General features: G+C 37.3%; 1 protein-coding gene across 1 annotated transcript in view; it reads left to right on the forward strand.

Moving 5' to 3' along the window:
* The window catches only part of LOC122795950 (enoyl-[acyl-carrier-protein] reductase, mitochondrial-like), a 688,493-nt gene that overhangs the window by 290,868 nt on the left and 373,016 nt on the right, over positions 1 to 24,609 (forward strand). Inside the window, exon 4 of the mRNA XM_044064436.1 lies at positions 21,689 to 21,832. Coding sequence (XP_043920371.1) covers positions 21,689 to 21,832 — 144 coding nt within the window. The remainder of the gene's footprint in view (positions 1 to 21,688; positions 21,833 to 24,609) is intronic.

Genomic DNA, 24,609 nt, shown 5'->3' on the forward strand with positions numbered 1-24,609 from the left:
AAAAGCAACCTTTAAAGCAGGAAAGTTGCAACACCAAGAAAACATAAATTTGGGTCAGGAATGCGAAATAAAAGAACTTAAGCAAGAGGGAGTGTATAAATATTTGGGAATTGATGGAAGGATCAACAATAAAACATGAACAAATGCAAATAAAACTCAGTAAGGAATATTTTAGAAGACTTAAATTAATCTTGAAAACAGTGTTGACATCTAGGAACAAAGTTCAACCTATAAATCAGTTTGCTCTTCCTGTTTTGGAGTTATTGACTGGCCCCAAAAGGTGCTGGAGAGATTAGACATAAAAACAAGAAGGATGCTTCATGCTCACCAAATGATTTATAAAAATCAGTGTATACCAAGATTATATATTCCCAGTTGCAAAAGAGGTATAGGCCTCCTTGAAATTGATAACTGTATAGATCTGCAATTATAGGGCTGCATACATATCTGCTGACCTCACAAGACCCAAACATAGTGAAAGTTTTGAAACATGAGGACAAAAAATCTAAGATGACTTCCCTTCTTAGTCTAGCAGAAGAATATCGGCATCAAGTGGGAATGGAAGTCAAACCAGAAGTAGATAAAATTCAGGAAGCAATTGAATGTGCCAAAAAAACAAAATAAAGTATATAAGGAGAAGGATCAGATGTGAAGGCAAGAAATGTGGAAAATGCATAACTATAGTTGCAAACATAGAAAACTCCTGAACAACCTCATATTGATCAGGATAGAAAGCAGGAATGGTTAAGGAGAGGCAAATTCAAACCAAAAGATGAAAGGTTAATATCGGCGGCCCAAGATAGTGGACTAAGTACACATTGGTTTACAAAGTCCATTGAACATGTGGGAGAAACAGACAATTGTAGGTTTTGTAAAACAGAATTGGAAACAGTTGCACACCTTGTTGCTGGTTGTGACCTATTAATGGCAAAAGGACTGTATACTGAAAGGCATAATAATGTGGCAAGACTGTTGTACTGGGGATTGTGCAAACATTATAATATTATAGTAACTGAAAAACATTGGAAACATCAGCCAGAAAGCATCATAGAAAATGATGGTCTACATCACATGGGATCATCCATTACCAACAGTTCAAAAGATAGATGTGAGAAAATCAGATATAGAGGTCCATGGAAAGAAGACAAGAAGTAGCATTGATCATTGAAATCATTACACTCAGTGACCACAGTGTCTTGCATACAGAGAGACAAAGCCATAAAATATCAGGATTTGCAGGCAGAAACAAGAGCAATGTGGAAGAAAGATACGCAGACAGTTCCAATAGTAATAGGAGCAATGGGTCTTATGAAAAAGAATCTATGATCGTATTATATATGTTATCAATATATGTAACACCATGCAAATTGCAGAATGAGTCATTACTGGGCACATTGCAGGTGCTGCAAAGAATACTTCTGTTTTACATCAAAGACTGAAACAATACTAATTTCATGAACTTTAATCATACTTTGACTTAGGAATAGGGTCCATTCCCATCATGGTGTTAGAAACCCAGCAGGTTTGGAGAAATTAAAAAAGAGCGAATGTTAGAGTCTGAATGGAGAGATGGTAAGTCAGCAAGCAAAACAAGAGTAGTATTTTTGGAATTTAATTCTTCCTCAAGGCTTGTTGAGTAGCTTCATGACATGGATCCTGTTTTTTCACAAAATCTCACCAAGATGACACTGATATATAGATTGTATTTTATATAACATATATCATGGACAGAAGTATGTTAAAAAATAAAGAATATAGCTGGGTGCACAAGAACCAGCATGAAAAAGTGCCCAGTTTTGAAGATGACCCCCTTGTTGTGGGAGGAGGTAACAGTCCACAAAAATCGCAAAAACTCATAGGCCAAAATAGAGCCATAAAGATAATAGAGTGGACTATTGATGATAAGAAAAAAATTATGTATTGTTATTGTTATGCAAGAAGCCCAGAATTTCTAGACAGAAGATATACAAAAAGATTAACAGAGAAATTAGAGGAAAGAAAAATGCTTCCTGAAGAAAAACTGACAGAAGCTTCACATGAAAATTTATGTTCATTAACACAACAGATTTATGAGAAACATTATATAGACCAAGAAACCTTGAGATGTTTGGCAAAAGAAGCAACTGAGGAAGCATGAAAATATAAAGAACAAAATCTGGAGACGTTTGAAAGGTATAAAAAAGAAATATGGACATGAGAAAGAAAGAGAGATCTGATATGGTGCAATATTTATACAAAGCACAAAGCCAAATTAATTAACACAAAAAGGCAGCCCCGAAGATATTCAAAGAAAAATACAGGCAAAGAAATCCAGATGTGGAAAATTTCACAACAAAAAAAATAAGATCACTTAGAGGGAACGTAGAACAGATTAGTAAACTAGAAGTTAAATAAATAAAAGTTGGTTCTGGAATACTTGCAAAGTGAAGGATTTAGTGTAGAAAGTCTAAGATCAGCAGTTAGACGGTGCAGTGGTAGCATTGTCATCTCACAGCAAGAGGTTCTCCAGTTCAACTCTTGGCTGGGGTGCCTTCTGTATGGAGTCTGCATGTCCTCCCTGCGTTTGTGTGGTTGGTGTTCCGGTTTTCTCCCATATTGTAAAGACATGCATCTGGAGGGTTTCTCTCTGGGCCTCTGCTGAAACTTGGCTTTGTTCCAAGTTGGGCTTTCCCAGTAAACAAATGTAAAATTAAATTAAACATGGGTTACATCACAGCATGCTGGAGCAATGAGCCCCCAAAGTAAGGAGAAACAGGAGGATCAGGAGACATCTGAAGAAATATGGACATGGGAAAGAGAAAGAGATTTAATATGGTGTAATATTTATGCAAAGCAAAAGGCAAAACTAATCAATACAAAAAGACCAGCACCAAAGATATTTGAAGAGAAATATAGGCAAAGGCATCTGGACATGGAAAATTTTACAATACAAAAAAATAAGAAAGCAAAGAGAAAAAGTAGAAAATAGGATTAGTGATTGAGAAGTTAAAGAAATGGAATTTGATGTTATGGATTGCCAGTGAATTGAAGGATTTAGTGTACAAAATCTAACTCAGAAAACATCACAGCAGGATAGAGTAATGGATCCTCAAATTAAGGCAAAGCTAGTGGAGCAGGAACATCTGATTAGTTGCCACATGGAGATACTTTGGAGCCTTCCATGGGAAACCAGTACAAATGTTCAGCTGGAGTTGAACAGCAAGTGCAGGAATAGGAAACTGTAGCAACTCTGATGCAGTCAATGTTGTAGAATAATGAACACTGTCAGTTCTGTTCTGAATATCATGCACAGCAACACTATCTATAATAGATTTGTCATTCTGACACGCTGGAATCTTTATTAGATGAATAATCATTATTAGGATGCTTAAGTTTAATACCAGGATATGATTATCTTTCATTACTCATAGGCCATGCAAATACATGGCCTCTCCAAAAATCTTTGGTATCTCTCTCTATCTTTTTAATCTTTGCCTGTTGCCATTGTTTTAACAGCTCTGGATGATGATTTCCATAACTAGATATATTTTACACCTAAAATCTAGATACAGGATTCAGTTATATGAGACTGCTAAATAATTTCTTTAAATCAGAAGAAGACAAACGTTTAGCAAGTATAAAACCACAACAAAATAAGTTGTATGAAACATTTTCTCATTTCCTCAACAAGTTGCAGATAGTAAACTAACAGAGTTGATTGATTCAGAGACCTTGTGTGAAAGGAAACTTCTCCAGACAAAGATTAAGAACATAAAGAGAGATTCCAAAGATTTTCAGAGATGCTGTGTATATTTTTTTTGAAGTGCTGCAATGTGGAGGTGCATATGTGTCAGATCATAATATGCCAATGACTTTGAAAAAGTCTATGAACAACAATATTATGAATGACAAATCTATCATAGATAGTGTTGCTGTGCATGATAGTCAGAACTCTACATCATATGATGATGTAGGATCTACCAACATCATTCAGTCTGATGTGAGACATAAAATTATGCCTCACCAATCCCATCCATCTGAGGAACAAGCTTTTACCTATCAACTGGAGGGACATCAGAAATCAGAGTCAATCCAGAAGCTGAGGGCTCAAAAGGAAATACATACCTGACAATGGACAGAGTCAAACCATCAAGAAGATGTGGAATTCAACAAACAGTCACTAGTATGGAATATATCCAGAAAAATTTTATCCAAACATGATGTATCATTATTGGAGAGGGAACTTTCATATATACCATACCAACCTGTGGACCTTACAGAAACTATCATTGGCCTGAAGATCTTTTTTTTGAAATGCAGTGTTGAAGTAACTATCATAATGATGAATAAGGTACTGTTAATCTTCTTCTTCTTCTTTCGGTTGCTCCTATCAGGGGTCGCCACAGCAGATCAACTGTTTCCATTTCTTCCTGTCCTCTCCATCTTGCTCTGTCACATCAGTCACCTGCATGTCCTCTCTCACCACATCCATAAACCTTATCTTAGGCCTTCCTCTTTTCCTGTTACCTGGCAGCTTCACCCTTAGCATCTTTTTCCCAATATACTCTGCATCCATCCTCAGCACATGTCCAAACCAACGTAATTTTGCCTCTCTGGCTTTGTCTCCAAACCTTCCAACCTGGGCTGACCCTCTAATATACTTATTCCTAATCCTGTCCATCCTCATCACACCCAGTGAAAATCTTAACATCTTCAATGCTGCCAAGTCAAGCTGTGACTCCTGCCTTTTTGTCAGTGTCACTGTCTCCAACCCATATAACATAGCTGGTCTCACTACCCTCTTGTAGACCTTCCCTTTCACTCTTACTGGTACTTGTCTGTCACAAATCCCTCCTGACAGTCTTCTCCACCCACTCCATCCTGCCTGTACTCCCTTCTTCACCTCTCTCTTTCACACTCACCATTACTCTAAACTGTTGATCCCAAGTATTTAAACTCATCCACCTTCACCACCTTTACTCCCTGCATCCTCACATCCTCACCATTCCTCTATCCTCCCTCTCGTTCACACACATATATCCTGTCTTAGTCCTGCTGACCTTCATTCCTCTTCTCTCTAGAGCATATCTCCATCTCTCCAGGGTCTCCTCCACCTGTTCCCTACTCTCACTACAGATCACAATGTCATCTACAAACATCATAGTCCACGGGGACTCCTGTCTCATCCCGTCTGTCAACCTATCCATCACCATTACAAATAAGAAAGGGCTCAGAGCTGAACCTTGATGTAATCCCACCTCCACCTTAAATGCATCTGTCACTCCCACCGCAGACCTCACAGCTGTCACACAACCCTCGTACATACCCTGTAGCATTCTTACATACTTCTCTGACACTCCCGACTTCCTCATACAATACCACAACTCTTCTCTAGGCACCCTGTCATATGCTTTCTCTAAATCCACAAAGACACAATGCAACTCCTTCTGACATTCTCTGTACTTCTCCATCAACACTCTCAAAGCAAATATTGCATCTGTAGTGCTCTTTCCTGGCATGAAACCATACTGCTGATCACTAATCATCACCTCCCTTCTTAACCTAGCTTCCACTACTCTTTCCCATAACTTCATGCTGTGACTGATCAATTTAATCCCTCTGTAGTTACTACAGCACTGCACATCACCCTTATTCTTAAAAATCGGTACCAAAACACTTTTTCTCCATTCCTCAGGCATTCACTCACTTTCCAAGATTTCATTAAACAATCTAGTTAAACACTCCACTGCCATTTCACTTAAACACCTCCATGCTTCCACAGGTATGTCATCTGGATGAACAGCCTTTCCGTTCTTCATCCTCTTCATAGCTATCCTTACTTCCTCCTTGCTAATCCACTGCACTTCATGATTCACTATCCCTACATCATCCAACCTTCTCTCCCTCTCATTCTCTTCATTCATCAGCCCCTCCACGTACTCTTTCCATCTGCTCAACACACTCTCCTCACTTGTGAGTATGTTTCCCTCATTATCTTTTATCACCCTTACCTGCTGCACATCTTTACTAGCTCGGTCCCTCTGTCTAGCCAATCAGTGCACATCCTTTTCTCCCTCTTTAGTCTCCAACCTTTTATACAACTCATCATACGCCTTATCCTTAGCCTTCACCACCTCTCTCTTTGCCATGCACCTCATCTCCTTATACTCTTGTCTACTTTCTTCATCTCTCTGACAATCCCACTTCTTCTTCACCAACTTCTTTCTCTGTATACTCTCCTGTACTTCTTCATTCCACCACCAGGTCTCCTTGTCCTCCTTCCTCTTTCCAGATGTCACACCAAGCACCTTTCTAGCCATCTCTCTTTCTAGCTCTGCTGTAGTTACCCAGCTATTTGGTAACTCTTCACTGCCACCCAGTGCCTGTCTTAACTCTTCCCTGAACATCACCTCATGATTACCATTTTTCCATGTCCACCATTTGATCCTTGATGCTGCCCTCACACTCATCCTCCTCTTCTTGATCACCAATGTCATCCTACAAACCACCATCCTATGCTGCCTAACTACATTTTCCCCTGCCACCACTTTACAGTCTCCAATCTCCTTCAGACTGGCCCTTCTACATAAGATATAATACACCTGTGTGCATCTTCCTCCACTCTTGTATGTCGCCCTATGCTCCTCCCTCTTGTTAAAATACGTATTCAACACAGCCATGTGCATCCTTTTCGCAAAATCCACTACCATCTGACCTTCTGCATTCCTTTGCTTAACACCATACCTACCCATCTCTTCCTCATCCCCTCTGTTCCCTTCACCAACATGCCCATTGAAATCTGCTCCAATCACCAGTCTCTCACCCTTGGGTACAGTTGTCATCACTTCATCCAACTCACTCCAAAATTTTTCTTTCTCATCCATCGCACACCCAACTTGTGGAGCATATGCACTAACAACACTCATCATTACACCATCCATTTCAAGCTTCATAAATATCACTCTGTCTGACACTCTTTTCACCTCCAAAACACTCTTAGCAAACTGTTCCTTCAAGATAATGCCTACGCTATTTCTCCTCCCATCCACACCATGATAAAACAATTTGAACCCGCCTCCAATACACCTAGCCTTGCTCCCCTTCCATCTGGTCTCTTGCACACACAATATACCAACCTTCCTTTGGTCCATCATATCAGCTAGCTCTCTCCCTATACCAGTCATACTGCCAACATTCAAAGTTCCGACCCTCACTATCACAGTCCTAGCCTCTTCTCCTCCTTTGGCCAACAGTAGCCCAATTTCTGCCAGCACCCTGTTGGCCAACAGTACTGGTGGCAGTCATTGTTAACCCAGGCCTCGACCGATCAGGTACGTATATGTGTACTTTTGCCTGTATGTATGATTTGGCAAAATTTTATGCCGGATGGCCTTCCTGACGTAACCCTCCCCATTTATCCAGGCTTGGGACTGGCACAAAGAAATGCACTGGCTTGTGCATCCCCAGTGGTACTGTTAATATATATAAAAAAATCTAGTACCATGATACCCATTTTACATCCATTAATGGAGGCCTTTAGTAAATTGTGTATCAATAAACTACATGAGATAAGGATAAAATGGGTAAGATGCATCATAATATTACCATACAAAAAAGACAGGCATTGAAAAAGTTACAGGCTGATAGTAGTTTTACAATAAAACCTGCCGATAAGGGGGGACCTACAGTAGTTATGCACACTCAATATTACAATAAAACAATGTTATCAAATGTCACTACATATCGGCACATTGCAATTCTGGATATACATTGTATGAAATCCAAAACTGATAAGTTTTTAGATGAATTATTATTTACCAAAGTTATTACAGCTGAATTGTGTAATTAGCTAAAAGTAGACTATCCTCTAATGCCTATCATACGAGGTATTCCTAAGATCCATAAAGAGCCTAAGAGACCACCCCTGAAACCAACAGTAGCAAGTACAAGGTGGTTAACAGAACCTTTGTCCATTATAGAAAAACACTTACATCCTGCATGAAACAATAGTCCACAAATTGTAAGGGATACACAACATTTTTACAGGACCTTTATGTGTTCATGTCAACAGTAGATTATAAGTATGCATCCCATTTAGTCACCATGGACGTCTGGTCCTTGTTTATAGTGATACCTACTAAAATCAATTAGAACCTATTTAATAACCTACAGTGACTATGATGATAAACTTATACATTTGATATGTGCTTTCATGAATATTGTACTATCTAACAATGTGTTTGTGTTTAATAAAAAATATAATCTGCAACAAGATGGCATAGTTATGGGCATGTCATGTGCCAATACTATGCCAAGTTGGTCATGGATGTTTGGGAAAATCAATATATAATGTAAACAGGTAAATAGAGTCCACATATACCATTCTACCATTGCTTTGTATACTACATTTTTTTGTTGTGGACAGGTAGTTTACAAGTCCTGAGTGACTTTATTAAGTGTATATATAAGAAACCACTACATTTTTAAAATCTGATGTAAAGAGTTCAGACACTAGAACTTTTGGATGTATTATTCATTAAACTATTACAGGGATATATTACTATAGCAATACATTATTACATCAAAGGAGTATGCATCCTGCACACATATTTTCAAATATTATAAAAGACCAAGCAATAAGGGCTTCCAGGCTTAATGTAGATGATATGAATTTTCATAACGAGTCATGGTATCTTAGTAATAATTTTGTTGCTAGAGGCTATGATAAACAACGGGTAGAACAAACATTAAGTGAAGTTGTCCCCTTTAGAAAAAGAAGGAGACCATATTTTTCTGAACTATCCAACTGAACATGCATTAACACCAATACTAATAAGAATTCTAACCATATGAAGTTTTCTGTGATCTACAGTAGTAATGTTAAACAGATAAATGTTATACGTAAACACTGGGACATATTAACTACAGATGAAAGAATTAAATAGGTAGTAGACGAACAGCCACGTTTTAGATACAAAAATAACAAATCCATTAAAAGGATGTTATGCCACCATAGAGAGAGTAAAGATTTGCATATGGAATCTAAAGAAAGATGTACACAACCATGTGGGGATTGTAATTTCTGTAATTTTATTGATAGTAATTCCAATTTATACATCCTGTGACAGGTAGAAAATACACTTTTAATGCAGATTGCAGAGGCAAACTGCAACAGTGTTAATATTATTTACTTAGCCCACTGTATTATTTGTAAATAGTTCTATGTGGGCAAAACTAACAGATGTTTTAATGACAGGATTAGACAACATCTTTATAATATTAGAATTTCAAGTAACACTAATGCCTTGGCCAAACATGTTATGACCACATCTAAAGAGCATACTTTTAAATTTATGGCAATTGAGGTAATATACGTCAGTCAATGACTAGGTGACACCAGGAATATAATGGAATTAAATGAGATGAAATGGTTTATTAGATTACAAGCAGATGGCAATAAGGGGTTAAATGGGAATATACCATTAAAACACGCTGAAAGCTAGGCATTTATTTAAATAAATTATTATGGCATATAGTGCTTTATTATAAAGTTGTATACATTAGGGTTTCACATTAGGCTATCAGTATTACAGTGGCCGTATGCTTTTAAACATATAATCTAGCATATTGTTTTTATTGATAGGTTTACCCAGAATGTCTAGAGTTTATATAATAGCAGTAAGCTATATATGCCTTGATGTTCTAGGTGCCTTCATTTAGTTATTTGATATACAGCATATGTTAGTCTACAGATAACTGCTATCAGCTTTTATATATAGATATGTACATAGTATGCTGATTCATTTTACCTTTTTCGTTATATACATTAAGTAATGATTTAGATTGTTATGTGTTTAATAATATATTTATAAGAACAGTGTGCAAATTTATGTAGTTATAGTTAGTAATCTTTAAGATGCATAGGTTACATATACAAATGTGGTGTAAGCTGATGTGAATGCATTCTAAAGTACATACCTTTCTAAGGAAGTACATGAGTGCATTCAATTAGTTATATTGTGACACTTCACTCCTTTTAGTAAGAGGGCTATCTAGAATGCTTAGACTTTATACAACAATCACTAGCTAGATACGTTTAGATGTCTTAAGGTGCATTTACTTAGCTATTTGACACAGTGAGCAGAATACCTTAGCTCATAGATAATTGATATTAGCTTTTATAGATAGAATAGTATGTTGATTTATTTCATCTCCTTAGGTTATTTATATTAAGTAATGTGATAACATGTCATGTATCTCAATATAATATTTATATGTATAGTGTTCATGACTCATGTAGGTACAGTTAGAATTTTTTAAATCATGTAGATCACATATAAAAAATGTTGTGCAAGTTGATATAATCATATTTTAAAGTGCAGGTCCCTTTAAGGAATACATAAACATGTTTGGTGAGATACATTGCAACACTTTACGTTTAGCTGTTTTAACAGAAGTGCAGTTTTTTATTGGTGCATAAGCTTTTAAACTGTTTTATATAATTAAACTTTTGCATGTATTTTGTTTGGTCTAAAGAAGCAGGTAGAGATAACCCAGCAAAGTGTTAACCTAATTAGTTATAGTTACCCTGGCTTTGTTTGTTTCAGTTCGTTAATCATTTTTTTACTTTTATAGCTTGTTGGTGTGTTATAAGCAAACCATTTATCCTAGTCAATGGTGTTATTCTTATTTGGAATTGCTATTAAAATACAGTGTCTATTCAGTTTTCTTCAGCTTTTAAGTTTCTGTCTGTTGCATGGTACTTTCAGAATGTGACAGTCAATATTTGATTTTGTGAAAGTGTGATTGCTCACAGTGATATCTGACTTAAAAACAATCTTCAGACACATTTTATGCACACTTTGTTTTAGTGTGCTGTTTTCATTATTTTGAGGTTTGATGTTGTACCTCTGTTGTGGCCTTTCACTCACTGTTTTTTTTTAAGTGAAACTTCTTTAGACACAGTAGTGTGAGTCTGGAGTGAAACAAAAAGTGAAACGGAAGTGAGATTCCACAGGACAGTGGCTCTGTTTGGCGCCCGACTGTTGCCGAACCATGACTCGGAGAGGCTGACTGAAGTTAGTAAAGGAAATAAAAGCAAGTATAACAAATGGGATTGAATTATTTTGTTAAACTGTGAATGTTACAGAAACACTTTAAATCTACAGTAGTAGAACTTACTTGTATGCCCTAACTTCATTTTTCAGTGGTGGGATTGAATCTTTTCACTGCAAGTCTGTTATGCACTTAATGGTCCCAAGCTGTTGAATGGCATTATTCTGCAAATAAATTGTTACAATAAAGGAATGTGTTTCATATTTTGTAGAGTACTGCACTGCTAGCAAATAAATGTAATTGCATCCTTACAAACTGCACTCTGTTTCAGGTTCTGTATCATGTTGCAAGTATGTGGTGAATTTTCTTTCAAACTTATGGTGGTGTGTGGAATACATATGCATATATTTGTAAAACCATTATGATTATGGATCTATTTGTGACAAACTATGCACTAAGTGTGTTTCCTAAAATATAATGTAATGCTTCTGCTACAGTACATGCCATAAAGGTGAATAGAAGGTGCTCACTCAGGTGTTGCCTTGCAACAGATCCTTGTAGCTTGTTGTACGGCACATCCTAAATACAGTTTTCAAACTCAACAGCAGGTGGTGAACTAAGATTTCAGAGCAGAGTTGGCTTCTCATACTTTTCCTTTATTCATTTATTCAATTTGTGAAAGCTACCTTATTCATTTTATGGTACCAGGGGGAACCAGAGGTCAGCACTTCTCAACTGTCCCTGAGTTTCAAAGATATTCCTGATTTTGACTCATAATTTTGCTCCAGTATCCTAAAATAAGTGATACTTTAAGTAAAACATAAGAGATTATAATCATGTTACCACCTCATATTGCAAATACTATAGGTTTACTATCAAAATAGTGAAATCACTTACCACGACTGTGCACATCCTCAAACCAGAACAATGAAAAGCCATCCAGCTGACTGCTCAGAATGTTGATTTGTTCAGTAGGAAAGACATGGCATTCAGCAATGACTGGACCACTCACCATTCACAATATACATCCACTATCATCCACACCCCCTCTCACCCCCTACCTATATATTCCAACTCCAAGATCGCACTACAGTGAGGAAAAGGGTGAATTTCCTGATCCCCACTGTAGTGCGATCCACTTCATAACACCAATGCACAAAACTGTGAACACAAACTACATGTCAAGGTTTCGGAGTCAACAGGATTTGCGTTCGCAGTTTTGTCTCATTGCAGCTCGAAGTTTGACCTTCTGATAGCCATGGTAAGTCCACTCACTATTTTGATAGTAAACCAATAATATAATATATTTAAGAAACTTTTTTCAGCCTCGTAATTTGGCATTTTTTTAGGTGCACATTTACTATGTATAGAAAATCTATATAAGTTATATAATATGTGAATTTTTGCACTGTATGTTTTGCATATCTTAGCTCCTATAATTGTATTTTGTCTTCTGTCAATGCACTCTGACCGAATCTCATAATCCTACCCTCTCTGCTTTTAATGTTATTATTATGCACTTTTTGCCATGTACCCATTACTTATATGACAAAATGGATTAGTAAGATCCTAATGTAATTTGTCCTCTGTGTGTGCGTGCAGGCGTGTGTGTATGTGGTTTCTATGCCCTGCACCTATTGAAGACTAGCTTACTGGTCTTCAGCACAAGAAGAAAACATCCAAGTCAAGGGCATTTGAATGTTAATACCACTAATGAGAAAGCTGACAAAATGGTAACATGAATTAGCATGCAATTTTCACAGTAAAATAAGTGGATAACTGAAATGGATGTTGTTATTTATTTATTTATTTGTTTATTACTGTTTGTTCACCAGGTAAGTGGGATGTCTACTTCCCCTTTTCAGCTATGATATGATATAGAAACTACACACACACATGCATACACACACACACACACACACACACACACGCACACACACGCACACACATGCACACACACACACACTCAAAAACACACACACACACACACACACACACTGGATCAACGGACAATAAGTAACTCCACATCACATATAAAATTAAGATTTGTACAGTCAAGATGATAAAGATGTAAAATAGGCAGAGGAGAACCAAAATGAAGAATCAAGGAAATGGGGCAGTAAAGTTTTAAGACTAATCCACTCCTCAAAACATACTTCTCCCTGATTTTACCTAAAATTATAAACTTCTCCCTCTTAAAACATTCAAGTATGTAACAAGGCAACGTGAACATTGTAGTCATGAAATAATAGGCTGGAGCGCCTTCTGTGTGGAGTCTGCATGTCCTCCCCGCGGTCGAGTTGCGTTCGAAAGACATGTGCAAATGGGCGTGCCTTTGTTGAAGGTTGGGCGTCGAGCTAGCACCTCAGCACTATAAAAATCTACTGTCAATCATTAGTGGACAGGAGTTCCACTGTGGCGACCCCTAATCGGGAAAAGCCGAAAGAAGAACAACATTTCAGATAAGGACTTGCTATTAAATTTCTTCTTAAAATGGAAGGTAATAAAAGTAGTTAATCTGTCAATAGGGATCTTTGTCAATTATTTTTCTATATCCCAGATTCTTGACTGAAATTGTTGAGAACTAAGTGTCAGAGTTCACCCACTCTGGCTAATAACACTATAGTTCCTGTTTTATATAGTAATGCATTCTTTAGAAAATAACCTCCATTCTGAGTGCAAGTATGTTTATTTTTCCTCTGCAAACCTATGGAAAAATAAGCTAGGACTGTGTGTTGTTTTTCATTCATCTTATAAAAAAAGTAATGGACAATAAAATAAACAAAGCTATAAAGAATAAAAGTTCAAAAAATCATTTGGAACAGAAGAACAAGCACAAGCATTCCTACTTCACCCAGTGGCGATTCGTTCTATAGGACTGCAGGAATGCACCCTCCCAACCTGTAAAAAGAAAAAGAAAAAGAAATTGCCCCCCACTGTAGAAAAGTTGACTAAAAAATAAAAAATAAAAATTCCCGAATCTTGGAATTACATGCATGCGTGCTTAGTTCCTGACTGCTGTGTTAGGCAGTCCAGAACTCCACACACACATGCGTGCTTAGTTCCTGAACTCCAGACTGCTCTGTGAGGCAGTCCGGATATGGAAGGAAGGGAACTCTGCCCTGCCAGCCCAGAGTCTGTGTGGTGATGACCAGAAGAACACCGGACTGCATCATCCACAGGCTGGAGGCTCCAGCCTACTCACATCTTGCAGGGAAAGCAGAACAGCCTGTGCGGGCTGCTATGGAGGACAGACAGGTGATCAGGCTGCTGCAGAAGACAGATTCAGGCCGCTACAGAGGACTTAGCTGCCATGGAGAATTGGATCGGCTGGAGGTAGGGTGTGTGTGTGTGTGTGTGTGTGTGTGTGTGTGTGTGTGTGTGTGTGTGTGTGTGTGTGTGTGTGTGTGTGTGTGTGTGTGTGTGTGTGTAATGCCCCAGTTGCTACATGGTGGTGGGTAGAAAATAAGGCCTGAACCCTGTACCTTGGGCTGAAGTGGCAAGAGCCTGAATTTCCTACCCACCTCCATTTGTAAATCATTTGCAGATTTTTGCCTCATATTAGTTCTGTTCCTCCTAAAATCTGTGGTTTCTGTATTTTTGTTTCTTAACACAGCCAGTAGTGCCAGTGGTAGCATTGTTGCCTGACAGCTACAGGTGGTCTGGTTTGATTCTTGGCTGGGGTGCCTTCTGTGTGGAGTCTGCATGTCCTCCCTGTGTTTGTGTGGGTTTGCTCTGGTGGATATTTGTCCTTATTTTTTGGACTGTATTCCCCCATTATTGGCTTTGTCCATGTTTTTTGTGCCAAGGCTGAGAGCTATGGTGATAACTGAACTCACTAAATATGTTTGATGGCTGTATTCCCCCATTATTGGCTTTGTTCAGGTGTTTTGTGCTAAGATGTTGACAGCTATAGTGAGAACTGAATTCACTAAATGGTAGCCATTTAAGTTTCAGTCTTCCTTTCTTTCATAAAACAGGTGATTTGGTATAGTGGTATGTTGCTTTGACTGTTTTGCACAGGGCCCTGGGTTCAATACTTGGCAGTGAAATGTATGGTGGTAACACAGCATTTTATTTTAACAACTTTCCAACATTATACAAGCAATGTTTAAAATGTGTCTCTGCTTTTTGGTCTTTTGCACCCCCCCCCCTAAATTTTGGATTTTTCCAAATTTCTTGTTCTGCAAAGTAAAGAGATGCAGCTGAGTGTCAAGTAGATTTTACAAGAGAGCTGCAGGGAAACAAATGTTTAGCGCTACTTATGCCAAGTCTGCTTGCATTGTTAATAGCACAATAGGTAGTGCACTTGCTTTTGATGCAGAAGACCATGGGTTCTACTCCCACAGTAGGTAGAGGCATTGCTGATACTGTACTGTATTGTAAAGGGGGTGGATGCTGCAGTCCTTTTTAGTGAAGATACCTAGTAACTATGAACCTGTTATCTGTTTGCCATCCATTCCCTATTGCAATATTACTAGCTTATCATTTTTTTTTATGCAACTTAGGCAATTTATTCCTCAAGGGCAACAGGCACTTTATTTGTAGATGAAACAATAAAATATAAAGTTGTTTGCTAGCAGCAACCTCTTCATTAGTTACAGATTTCTTTAATGTGGAATTATTTAGATGACTTTTACTTCTTCTGAGATTGTGCATATTTACTGATACTGGTGGACTGTAAAAGTTTGAGTAGACTTTTATGATAGAAATGTTCTAAATTGGGCAGTTTGGTCATTATTGGTGCATGCATTTTGTTTCATTGTTTACTGGAAAAATGTTCAAAACAAATTTAAAATACCCTCTAACAACTGTGCTATATTGTACAAGGAATATCATTTAATACAATCAGGAAGGTGTATCAAAGAACACGTGTATGTTTCGTGTGCAAGGGGCCTATGATTTGAAAACAGTCCAAAGTTAATCTTTATCTACCACTGGAAAAATGTATTTTCTTTGACTGTGGGTTTCAGTGCTGTTTCAATGAATGTGAGTTTCAAGGGCAGAGACGTTTTAATGCTGTCTGTTTTCATTGTGAGATTGCATTGCTTTATTTAGCAGATGTCTTAGTGTTTGTGCTGTAAAATGCAAAATAAAACTTTCAAATGAAGTCCAAATCATCGTAGAAGTAAAGCAGTATGCACATTAGTGTTTATGGTAAATGGGGTGAAATAGCCAAGTAATGGTTCATTGGAATGGCTGCAGGGGGGAGGCTCCATTCAACCATGATTTTGTGGGGGGGGGGGGCGGAAAACTCAAAGACAGCCCCGGCTGAACTATACCTCTCAACTGTCCAGATTTTCACAGAATAAATAGATTTTTGCTTCTTATTTTTGGTTTGTTCCTCATAAAATGTGTGGTTTTCTGGCAAATTATTTAGGAATGAAGTCACTAAATAATGACAGACACTGAGTTTCAGACTTCATAACCTTCAGAAAAATGCATTCTAAAGCAAGACCTGTTATTCTATCAATTGTCTCAGTTTATTCAACAATTTATAGTACTGTTTATATGTTCCCCCAGTATATTTGGCCTTGTCCAGATTTCCTGCATTAACAGGTTGAGAGATACATGCAAATAAATTGCTTTATAGAATTAGGCATATCCAAACCTCTCAACTGTTCCCGATTTTGGCTCAAAATGTTGCTCTTCCCCTAATAATCCCACCGCAAAATGGCAATTTTGGAAGAAATTGTGGAGGGCTTACAATTAAGAAATAATTGTAATAATCAGAGTTATAGATTACTTTTATTTCAGAAATGCATGTAGATTCTTTTATTTTGTCAGCTGCTCAAGTTAGCAGTACTAATATTAAAAAAGTGTCCATTCTTTGACAGGTTACCAGCTGTATTGTGTGGCTATTTTATATTTTTGCATCACATTTTTCATCCATTTTTCATAAAATTGTGTTTTCTGGCAAATTAGTGGCAAATCATTAAAGACTGAAGTTAGAAAATAATGACAGACATTTGAGTTTCAGATTTCTTACCTTTCAGAAAATTCATACTAATGCAAGACCAACTATTCTATTATCTTTCTAAGTTTATAAGATCAATATTTAAAAATTGTCCTCATTTTTGGGCCTTTGTCCCACTTCTATGTATGGCTCTGTCCATATTTCTTGTTCTGAGGTAGAGAGGTATGACAAATGTGTCAGGGCCATCACTGTCAGCCAGAGACATTTCAAATTGTAACATACTTGTTGCACCCCACTCCCCCATGAAGTGACTCTGGATGTGTCCAAGCAAGGCAAGGAGCAGTTATGCAGTGTAAATGTGCAGAGTATCCCCCTATCCAAGGTAGACACAAGTGCTACTTTTATTCTGTCCTTGATTTTGCAGAATGTTCTGGTTTCTGTCATATTTTTATACTGTTGATTTATGGTTATTATTACTCAGAAAGTGCCTGTTGCTCTGTGTTTAAGTAGCAATGCTTTAATGACCATCAGGTAAGCTTGTCTGAGATTGTAAGATGCAAGTAAGCTTTAATAAGCATACTTTTAAAGAATTGCCAACATTGAAAGCCTTTCTGTTGTTGCCATGCAGAGAATACTTACATAACTAGATAATGTATAAGCCTTGGGTATTGAAATGCATATGACAGTATTTTAATAAAGGACAGGATTACATTATTTTAAGAAGTCCATTGCATTTGTTGGAGACTTGCAGTCATCTTTGCAGGCTGTACCTGTAAACCAAACAGAATGCCAATCTATCATGTGTGGTCCATAACCTGTACAGTAATCCTTTAAGCAATGTATCTTGAGCTTGTTTCTTGTTTGCTTTTCATTTTTTACTTTGATCATGTTTTCCCCATGAAACAAGTAGATATTTGTCAGGCAGCAGGACTTTTTTGGATAAGAAACATTTTTACAAGTGGGGCTATCACAGGGATTGCTACTTTCAGCATGTTGCTTGGTACTTTAATAAAGCTGAATATAAATTATAATTAGAACTGGAGTACAAGGAGACGTGGTTTGAGTTGAGTGCTGCTTGTTTTTCTTATACTTGATTTTGACTGGCATTCCAGTAATGTATTTAAAAAGTAATTTATTTTTTCATGCCTCACTACCTTTTTGTTTCCATCTAGATATTAAGTAAGCTGTCATGCAGCCAATGCATTGAAATATTTTTTTTCTTCTACACTTCATTTTGTCTTTATTGGACTCTCATAATGACGGTTTGGCACCCAGGGCAGCGTATTTAATTAAAGTTACAGGTTTTGTGGTTTTGAGCATAACTCCTCCCCTTTCTAGCTGGCCAACACCCCTTCACATTGACCCCAGCCATTCAGCTGTCTCCTGCAGCCCCCCTTTGATTTGAAGTCACCAGCCGCCACTGACTTCACCTTAATACTACACAAGAAAATGCATCTTTATAATTATCTAAATATGCACTCAAACTGCTTTAATGTAAAAATATTCTCCTGCTGTCTCTTGTACTTCTAAAGCAATCTGAATATAGACGCTGGAAACCTAAAACAAGCACGTGTCTTAGTATAGCCTAAACAAACTAGCTTTAAAAAATACTAAAATTGCTTTCAGAATAGCTTTACCACTTTTCCTTTTAACGATTTTAACCAATTGCATGAAACTGTATTTTTCTCAGCCATTTCTTTTCTTTAGGGAACACCTTCTCCACTGCATTTCCAACTTTACAACTCCATCCTAAACCTATTTGGTTCTCTTCCATATACTAATGTTTCACCTCCTCTCTCCAATGAGACGTAAACCACAGCTTATTCAGTTTCCATCTGTTGGCAGTCTTCTGTACTCTCACTAACAGTGTAATATACATGTACCAAACCATCCCCTCAGTAGGTGTTTCCTGCTTTGGTGAACTTAGAAGCTCTTAAGTAAAATCCCCTTTTAATAATGTACTATATCCACATCTAGAAGTGTTAAGTATATATTCTATATTAGACGGACAGTCTTTTTTTTTTATATTAAAAACATGAGCACAGCTTCCTTATTTCAGATATGACAACTGGATTTTTAATCTAATTATCCTTTTTATCAGGTAGAAATTGAAGAAATGTAACCCTGGTATGCAGGATGCAGCTCTTTCACTGCTCACACTAGCCTGATCACAGAACTATAATATAAGCAATCTGTTTGCCTTGACTTGTCAGCTCTCTTTATAACCATGAGTTGTATTTCAAAATGTTAGAATAAAAGATGACATTAAAATAATCAGTATGGTTGCTATTAAATATTATTATTGAAGTGAAACTTCTTTAGACATGGTGGTCCGATTTCAGAGTGAAGCAAAATCACCATATCTGTATAGAAGTGCAAAGATTCAGCTGTGTGAAGTTTCATATGATACACACACACACACACACACACACACACACACACACACACACACACACACACACACACACACACACACACACACACACACACTGTCTCTCTCTCTCTGAGTACTGGTCTTTCAATGTAACGATTAATATTTTTTCATCCCTATTAAAGATGTTACGTGAAGAATTTATACTAAGTTTTTGATTCCTGGGAACTAAAATAGACCTGAAGTACATCACATAGCGTAATATAAGAAAACACATCTGTAATATGCAAATGAAAACTCTTTTCTTGTTTTAAATAAACTAACAGCAGTACAGCATGTGCACGAGCACACACACACACACACACACACACACACACACACACACACACACACACACACACACACACACATATTCTAAATCCAGTACAGTTCCTGAATGTAACAATTCAGGAAATGCATCAAGGTTAAACTTTGACCTTTTCTCACTATGAAGGATATAGACATAACATGGTTGATCAGAGACCATTTAAACTTGGACTGGGCTGGGTAATAAAAAACATAAATGGTGCTCAGAGCACATGTGCAAACTAATATGCAACAAAAGCACTTTTGGTGCACTTACATGTAATGTTATTAATTTCATTTGTTTTAAAATTAATTGACATAGTGCAGTTTTAGACTTTACATGCTTTCACCCTATTTTGCATTAGCATTCTACTCTTTTTAGATAGACAAACTGCATTATTTGATTTTAGTCTCTTCCTTCTAGGAGGTGCAAGGTTATTTAGGTTATTCAGGGAAGTCAAAATGAAATCATTTGCAGCATCATCTATGGGAAGGATTTTTATGATGTTCCAGTTAATAGATAATAGGGGGTACTGGTGCATTACCCAGCCTACAGCCCCATTTGACCATGATCCAGCATGTTGTTGTGAACATATATTTGCAGTGACTCTCTAGGAATGTTTCTGCATCTACTTAATCCTTTAAAGGAGTCCTAATGCATGGCATATTTGGTCACTGCTGATAAAGAAGCACTTTGTTCACTAACTAGTACCCTGTTCATTGTTTTACAGCAACATGTAGACGTGTAATAATATGACTACTCCCTTTCCCTTTATATTTATAAAACAAACAATGGTGGCATGGAGAGCTATAGCTGCTCCCTTTGCTGACTGCTAAGGATGGGTGATGTGTGCAAAAACATCTTCAAAATCCACACACTGTAGTGAACTGTGGAAATGTGATGATTATAAAGCTGTATCCTCTATACCTGAGCTTGACTGCAATGTTTTCTGCTATATATAATATTACACTGAGTAAAACATTATTCCTTACCATATCCCCTTATTTATTCTAGAACACAGGCATATGTATCTAGCAGGCCTTATCTAGTCAGTGGAGCTTCATAAAATGTGTGTTTTTTCCAAGAAAATCATTGATGACGGATGTTAATAAATAATGAGAGACATCTGAGTTTAAGACATCATATCCTTCAGAAAATGGATGCCAGGACAGAATCTGTTATTTTTGCACCTTTATAAGTTTATATGAGCAGTATTTAAAATCTGTCACTATTTTGGGGCATTTGTACTCCCTTTGTTATTGGCTTTTTCCAGATTTCTTGTGTTAACAGGTTGAGAGGTATGATGAGACATCCTTTATTGCATTTGTTGTTTCTTATCACGTCAGCATGCCACATAACACGCAACATTTTATATATATATATATATATATATATATGTGTGTGTGTGTGTGTGTGTGTGTGTGTGTGTGTGTATGCATGCATGCATATACACACACACAAACACACACACACACACACACACACACACACACACATATATATATATATATATATATATATATATATATATATATACATATATATATACATTTTTTTTATCATAAAGCAGAAATAGAAAAGCTGACATGTTTTGATACTTAAAATGTAAGGGTGTATTGCAGAAATTGCAAGGCGGCTATGTCGGTCCAGCAATACATTCTTCAAAAAAGGTTTTTGCTTTGTTTAGGGGACAGCATGAATTATATTATTGGTCTGAGGACCCTGTACACTGAATGAAACAAGGGCTAGTGTCTGAAAAATGGTGGGACAGAACACACTGTATGGACATATTTTACAGTTTGGAAAAATATGTAAACTCGGAATTAGACAAAAATATTCAGTGATGTACCTGCTTCTTTCCATCAGTGCTCATTGAATTCATTTATGTAGTTAAAGCACTGAATTTTCTATATGTTTTAAGTTATGGGATAAATTAATGAATAGTATATGTGCCATACCACAGCATGTGCATAAGTCATTTTTGATGTCTCATTGATGGAGTCATGTTTGTTTTCATAAGGGACATGGAGGACAGAAGCTGTGTGTCATGCTGCCAGTATACTCAAGATTTCCAAAGACATCCCGTTACTCAGCGCAGCCACTATAGGTGTTAATCCCTGCACTGCATACAGGATGCTTCATGACTTTGAACACCTCAAACCAGGTAACTTCAGCAAGGCACAGACATTGTTTGTTTTGACAGGAATATGCTTTAATTGTAGTAGTACAGAAATATGCAACAGCACTTTTCTTTTCCAATGTACATTATCATTGGAAATGTATTTAATATGGGCTATATGATGTTATTTTAGAGATATTTTTTATTTTAAATTAGAATCAGTCTTGGTGATTGTCTTCAACTGAAATCTATTGTATAGTCACCAATGAGTTTGCATGCTAATGTACTGATTACTGACTGGCTTCTCAGCTCATGTCGCATGTCACATTTAGATTCCTATATGAATGTTTATCAAGCAACCAGTAAAACCTAAATCATTATACAAAATTTCAAAGAATAATAATTATTTGACCTGGTAAAATTTCATCTTCGAGCACCTTATCAGATATATTTAGTGATCACCTGCCAATCTTTGCCCTTAAACACATAACTGTTCAATCCAAGAAATACTATTTTAAAGAAGTATGAAGTCTAACAAACTTTAATAAAGAAATTTTCTTAACCATTCTTATTGCTTTAAACTGGAGTCCTCTCAAAACCATTCCACTTGACTGATGACATACACCTGTTTTATACTACCTATCTCAATGTTCTAAACAAACTGTCACCCATACACAGAAAAGGGGCAAACAAAAACACTGCCCACTGGCTATCTGCAACAACCAGAAAAATTAATGCAGGAAAGGGACAAGGCATAGAAAACATGACAATTTAACAAAACACAGCAACATTTCCAGAATTTCAGATACTTTTGTAATCAAACCAAAATAAAAGTCAAAAACAAAAAACAAAAAAAACAACAAAAAAAATCACTATTTCAATATTGAAAACAATCACCAAATATATCCTGTTACTTTCTGGAGTTCCATCCAAAAACGTTTACCCCCAGGTAGAATAGAGCACTCCAATTCATACCTAGACATGCAATCAGACAATGTCACTTTATTATTTAACTCTCACTTCATCGACATCATAAAATCACTACTTAGCACAGATGTAAACCATTCATATCAGCGTAACTTCCTTGTCATTGTCAACAATAACAAATTCTCCATCAACACTGACCCAACCTCTGTTATTAAAAAGTACCTCCTAAAACTAAAACCAGCCATCCTGGCTGTAGATAACCTATTTGATGAATAGTTGAAAATCACATCAGATACCATTGCCTACCCTGCCTCAACACTCATTAACAGAAACATCCAAAAGACATATTTCCCCTCCCAATGGAAGAACTCATTCATCTTATCCCTACACAAAGGGGGAAGTGATCTTTCCAACTATAGACCCATAATCATACCTTTCCCCTAACAAATCCTAGAAAAATGTGTCTGTCCTGAACTCCTCAACCACATTATTACCAATAACATCCTCTCCTCTACCCAGCATGGCTTTAGACCAAACCAAAGAACCACTATTGCACTAACAGACTTCTCTAACAGCATTACTCATAGCTGCAATATAGGTAATATTACAGTTACTCTCCTTTTAGGCCTAACTAAAGCCTTTGACACTGTCTCTCATAATAAACTGTTCCATCAACTAGCCTCTCAGAGGTTACTAGGCTAATGGCCCTAGAGCCTTTACAAGCCTAGCCATGTTATACCCATGTTCCCTAACTGACTTTGGTTAGATAGTTTTTATCTGCAGAGCAAGTCTATGATCAGCATCAAATGCCCCTGTCCATTAGGGACATGGCTGCAACCCCCAGGGTGAATTTATGGTCTCCCATCCAACTGTCTAGGTTGTGCTTGAATACGGTCATTGAGGAGCTCTGCTTCATGTGAATTGAGAGTTTATTCCAGAGGAGTAGCAATCTCTGGGAGATATATCTGTAACTCTAACATGTCCTGTTAATGTCACAGGCTAGGTTGAGATCCCTGGAGTGAGTGATTCTTCTCTCATTTGATTTGCAGATGCGCAGCATTTCTATTAGGGCAGGGTCAGAGACTGCTCTGTAGGCCAGGTGCAAGTTGCCTGTCAGCAGAATATAGGATACAGAGTACAGTGACAGGGCTTTCAGCATTTCCATGTAGGTCATATTTTGGAGCCCCTGAATTTTCTTGGTTAGAAAGCTCTGTGATTTCTCCAGCTGCTGCATGTGTCTGGTGAGGTACCCACAAAAGGGAGCATTGTACTCTGTTAGTGGTCTGATGAGGGTCTAGTATAGAGGAGTTATAACATCCTTAGCCTTGGATGTGATGTGGTTACTTATGAGATGTTCAACTTAGAAGGTTTTCCTTACCACTGTGGACACGTGATGATCAAAGTTTAGATTGCTGTCTATCAACCTATGTTCCCAAATCTACTTTTGCCTGGACTTCTGAGAAATAGATTCCAAATAGTAGAGGGCCAAGCACAGATCCTTGTGGTATGCCACTGCTAGCTGGTCTACTGGTAGAGGTGAAATTCCCAACTTTGACAGTATACGTTCTGTCAGTGAACTAGATGGCTTCCCATCTAGTGACATATGGGTTAATCCCCAGCTGGGAGAGTTTCTCAATGATACCTCAGTGGTGGATTATGTCAAAAGCCTTGGCTAAATTAAGTTAGGCAGTATGTACTGTTTTGCCTTCATCCAGGGCTTTGGTGACATTCTCAAAGAAGTCCACCAGGTTCAATAAGCATGATCTACCCTTAACAAAGTCAAACTGGGTTGGGTCTAGAGTCTGAAGGTCACCTATTTCATGGTTGATAAGGTCCATGATGATTCTTTCCATGGCCTTGCAGATAATGCTGATTAAGCTTATGGGTCTATAGCT

Source organism: Protopterus annectens, chromosome 1.part0 (assembly GCF_019279795.1).
Source record: "Protopterus annectens isolate FY-2018-M chromosome 1.part0, PAN1.0, whole genome shotgun sequence".
Classification (NCBI taxonomy): domain Eukaryota; kingdom Metazoa; phylum Chordata; order Ceratodontiformes; family Protopteridae; genus Protopterus; species Protopterus annectens.